Source organism: Oxyura jamaicensis, chromosome 11 (assembly GCF_011077185.1).
Source record: "Oxyura jamaicensis isolate SHBP4307 breed ruddy duck chromosome 11, BPBGC_Ojam_1.0, whole genome shotgun sequence".
NCBI classification, from domain to species: domain Eukaryota; kingdom Metazoa; phylum Chordata; class Aves; order Anseriformes; family Anatidae; genus Oxyura; species Oxyura jamaicensis.
The window spans coordinates 1,100,654-1,105,038 of NC_048903.1; the positions used below are offsets into that span (position 1 = coordinate 1,100,654).

Sequence of the window (4,385 nt, forward strand, 5' to 3'; positions counted from 1 at the left end):
GGTCCTGGGGGACACCACAGCCACCAGGAGTCAGTACGGCCTCCGGGTGCATCAGGCAGAGGAGTGCTGGTGCCCCTGCCCCTCCATGCCCCCAGCTGGGTGCTGGACCCAGCGCCGGGCTCCCCGGGGCAGGGCAGGTGTGGGTGCCCCAAGGAGCCCAGGGAAGGGGCGCGAGGTGCTGCAGGGCCCGGAGCCTCCCTGCCTTTAGGGAGGGGAGCCCAGGAGCTGGGCCCCTCAGTGGCGGCACAGCTGCCGGGGGGGGCTCTGTCCATGGCTGTGTGCGGGCAAGGGGCAGCGGGCACCAAGGGGAGCTCAGGAGGTTCCCCCCATGTTGGGAAGTGTTTCTGTGCAGTGCGGGTGGCTGAGCGCAGGCACAGGTCACCCAGAGGATCCGTGAGGTCTCCATCATCAGAGGTCTCCAAACCCACCAGGGCTTGGTGCTGGGCACCGGCGCTGGGTGGCCCTGCTGGAGCAGGGTGGCACCGGGTGACACCAGGAGGTCCCTGCCCTCCCCAGCCGCCTGGTGAAAGGCACCCTGTGCAGGAGGTCCCGGAGCAGGACAGCAGCCCAGCTCCTGGCACAGCCCCGCTCTCAGTGACAGGTTTGCTATCGGCTGCTTTATTGGAGCTGCGGAGGAAGAGGCTCGTGGGGAGAGGCCCGTAGCGGCCCCGAGGGGCGAGGAGCGGGCAGCCCTGCGGCACTAGTTCTTGCCACACGGGAAATTGGTGCTGATCTTCCTGCAGTAGCAGAAAGCGTTGAAGAAGCGGCAGTAGCAGGTGGCGCAGGGGTCGCAGCAGGGGATCTGGTGGCCCAGACAGGACTCCAGGAGGCGGACACAGCGGCGGGGAGAACGCTCCTCTCGGCCCGGAGCCTGCAGGGCTGTGGATGACGCCTGCCAGGGAGAGGAGGACAGAGAGGGTTTGTGGTCTGCCGGCTGGTGAGGAAGATGGGTTTTGGAGAGAGCCAGGAGCCCGAGGCAGCTCCATCTCAAACGAAACGAGGCTTGCCAAAACCAGAGGTATCCAGAGCTCAGCCTGGCCCCAAGAGAAGACACTGGGGGCTTTGTGCTGAACCCTTTTTTCACTTCAGCATTGATCCACGAACCCCTCGGGGCGGGGTAGCAGGAGCAGGTCCCGCTTGGACCCTCCAAGGGGAAGGACGGGGTCCGTGTGTTGCTCCAAACAGACCTGTCGGTCCTCGCCAGTGGATTCCCCACTCCACTCCCTCTGGTTGGAAGTGTCCTCACAGTCCCTGCTGATTTTTACTGAACAATTGGTCTGGCTTGAGAAATTTCAAAAGAGGATGCTTCACGCCCATTTTTCATTACGGAAATGTGTGGTGGGAAGTTTCAGTTCCCACACTTTCTTAGGAAGTTAGGCATGGAAACCTCGCCTGCCTTCAGAACTTCCCTCCCTCCAGCCAGTTCCCCTCCCAGCCCCTGCAGCAGCGTCCCTGGAAGGCCAACCCCAAAGGAGCGGCTTTCCCGGCCCCGCGATGCCCAGCTTCTCTGATCCCAGCATGTCCGCGCTCCTCAGCGGACAGCGAAGGGATGCTCCCTTCCCAGACAACATTTAGGGTTTGCTCGAAACCACCCCGGCCACTAGGGCATGGAGAAGCCTGGTGTGGCTCAGAGCAGCCCTGGTCATTTTTATTATTATTTTTTAAGGAAAACAGGAGATCACGGAGCATTACCTGCGGTTCCAGCACACTGCTTTTCTGCAGGAGGTCACCATCAGCTTCTTGGACCTCCAGAGCCATCTGATCAAACTCCGGCCTGGGAAGAGCTCCTGCAAAATAGGGAGAGGCTGGACAATAGCTGCATGCGGGCTCCCCGCTTCTATTTTGGGGGCCTGGGTGTGCCAGCAAGGGACGGGGAGCGCAGGACTCACCTGCAGGCTCCGCCGCCACCTCCTTGACTTTCCGCAGCAGGCTGGAGTAGCGGGCTCTGTCTGCCCCGTACAGCCCGGCGCTCATCTTCTGCAGGTGGCCGTGGCTGAGGTCCGAGGTGAGCATGGCCTGGATGCCCTGCAGCAGCCCGTAGCACAGCAGCAGCACGTTCAGCATGGTCCTGGGGCGACCTGCGCGGAGGGGACATGGCCGAGGGCAGCCCGTGCCAGCTGTGACGTTGGCTCGGGTGCTCTCGTGCACCCCAGCTCTGGGCCTGCCTTCTCCATCACGTTCCCCGGCTAGGTGTTGAACCCGAGTTCAACAGCGAGAACAAGAGGGAAGGCCGTGAGGTCTGACGCTCTGTCCCCCGCTACCGGACTTCAGACGGGAGCGTCCAAAGCGCCCCGAAGCTGGTTCTGCCTCCTGGCGATGGGACTCGAGCTGTTTGTGGAGGCTCAGGGTCTCCCTGAGGGGCAACCCCGCGTGGCTGCAGCCTCCTGCAGTGCACGCGGCATCGCACCCGGAGCCGCTGCGGTGGAAATGTCCCCAAAGGGCCTGGGACGCTCCTGGGACAAACGGCCTCGCTGCAGCTCCGGCCGCAATGGAGCTGAGCTGAGGCCACCGCGGGGTCGGGGCACAACAAACAACTGTGGGGCTGCAGGAAGATAAAGGGTGGCGGGGAGGGAACAGGCACAGGTGGGCTTTGGCAGCGAAGGTCCGGATGTCACCACAAAGTCCCTTGCAGGGGCTCTGGCACCTCTGAGCCACGCGGTTACCCCAATAACCCGCGGAGGCTCAGCCGGACGGCTGCTGTGCGTGGAGTGTTTGGGTGCAGCCTCCTTTGCCCGGTCAAGCTGCCTGGAGGCCGGGCGCCATCACCCGATGTCCCCGGGTGGGACCAGCCCATGGTTTTCCCCTGCCCCAGAGCAGGGCTCCCTGCCCACAGGGGAATCCAGATTTTCCTCTCCTAGTGCAGGACAGGGCTGCAAACTTCAGCAGACTTAAAACCACTCAGGGAGCCAAAAAAAAAAGGACCCGGGAGCAGTGACCCCAGCCCGTGCAGGCAGCCCAGTCCCGTGACACCCAGTTCCTTTTTGGCTGGGCCAAAAAGCCGCCTGGGGTCTCTATCCTGGCAGCCTGGACCCGCTGACCCCTCCTCACCCCACAAGACCACCCCACGCTGTGCCACAGGAGACTCCCTCCATGCCCAGGGGACCCCCGCGGCCCCATGCGGGGTGCCCCCCTCGCTCCCCCCGCCCGGCCCCGCTCCCCAGACCCTTCCCCGGGGCAGAACCCCACTGACCTCTGGGCACAGAGGGGTTCCGGGTGCGCTGCTCCGCTGGGCTCGCGGCTCTCCGCCTCGACGTCCTCCCCACATGCTTACGGGACTTTATATCGGCTCCCCGATAATTAAGTGCCGCGGCCGCGTGACTCCGCTAAGCACCGGGTAGGTGGGCTGCTCGGGAAACGGGGCTTCGGCCGGCCGGCGCGTGGGAGGGAGGGCTCCTGCGTGGGGCTGCGGCGAGGAGCTCGGCCCCACCTGCCCCCAAATCCAGGGGAGGCCGCCCTGCGGTGCGAGGTCCTGGCTGCCCCGTGCCAGAGGAGCCACGGGGTCCCATGTCCCTTGGGGGCCCACGACAGAGGAGCCTCCGGCTGTGCCCAGCCTCGCTCCGTCATCCCTCCCCGTGCTTTGGAGTACCCTGCTCCCAGACAGAGGAACAGCAGCGCTGCTCTCCCAAGGCACGCAGAGCTCCCCGCTCCTTCCTGAGGAGCCCCTAGCTCCAGGCGTGAGTCCAGCCCCAGCTCAGAGCCCACGTGCGGCCTCCACTCCCCACCACGGCCGGTCTGCAGAGCCCGGGAGCTCCCATCTGCGCTAACTGCGCCTCGATCCTCCATCCCTCCCGCAACCTGCAGCGTCTCCGAGCTCCCCGAGGAGCTCCCTGCGCACCCCGGGCTGGTCTCCGCCACGGGGGCGGCAGACAACCGGCGGCACCAGCCTCCAGCCCCGACGGCGGCTTCCACGGCCGCGTGGTGGACGTGGCTCCTCGAGCTTCTGGGTGCCGGGACGTTCGAGCTCCGCGTCCAAACCCCGAGGAAGCTGCAGCAAAGCCCGGGGCGCGGGCTGGGCACGCCTGGAGGAAGCCAGGATGCCCCCAGCCTGCCCCCAGCCTCGTCCCCACGCTGGGGGGTCCCCCCCACCCCACGTTCCTGGGGCCGTGGCGGGGTGCGGGCCCACCCTGCGCCCCCCGGGCAGGGGCCGGTGCCCCCGCGGGCACACGGGGCAGCTCCGTGCCCACGGCCCCTACAGCCCGGCGGGGGGCTGGGTCCCCGGGGAGGGGGGCAGCGCTGCCACGAGCGGTGACGCCAGCCCCGAGCGGGCTCAGCCTGGCTCATTAGGGTCTGGCTCATTAAGGCCCGGCTCATTAAGGCCCGGCTCATTAGGGCCTCGAAGAGGCCCCGCTCGGAGGGCTGCTGGGAAGGCATTAGCGGGGCGCGCT

At 66.3% G+C, this 4,385-nt stretch overlaps 1 protein-coding gene across 2 annotated transcripts; it reads right to left on the reverse strand.

The window, feature by feature from the left end:
- Positions 1-597: 597 nt before the first annotated feature.
- Positions 598-3,655, reverse strand: AGRP (agouti related neuropeptide). Of its 2 annotated transcripts, XM_035336689.1 has the most exons (4): positions 3,190-3,655; positions 1,890-2,080; positions 1,693-1,787; positions 598-892 (listed from the first exon to the last, which is right to left on the reverse strand). In XM_035336689.1, exons 2-4 carry the CDS (start codon positions 2,062-2,064, stop codon positions 701-703), a joined length of 462 nt encoding a protein of 153 aa, XP_035192580.1. In that variant the 5' UTR covers positions 2,065-2,080; positions 3,190-3,655; the 3' UTR covers positions 598-700. The 2 variants fall into 2 exon arrangements, with proteins under 2 accessions (XP_035192580.1, XP_035192579.1); XM_035336688.1 differs by having other exon boundaries at positions 1,693-2,080.
- Between the last annotated feature and the right edge of the window lie 730 nt (positions 3,656-4,385).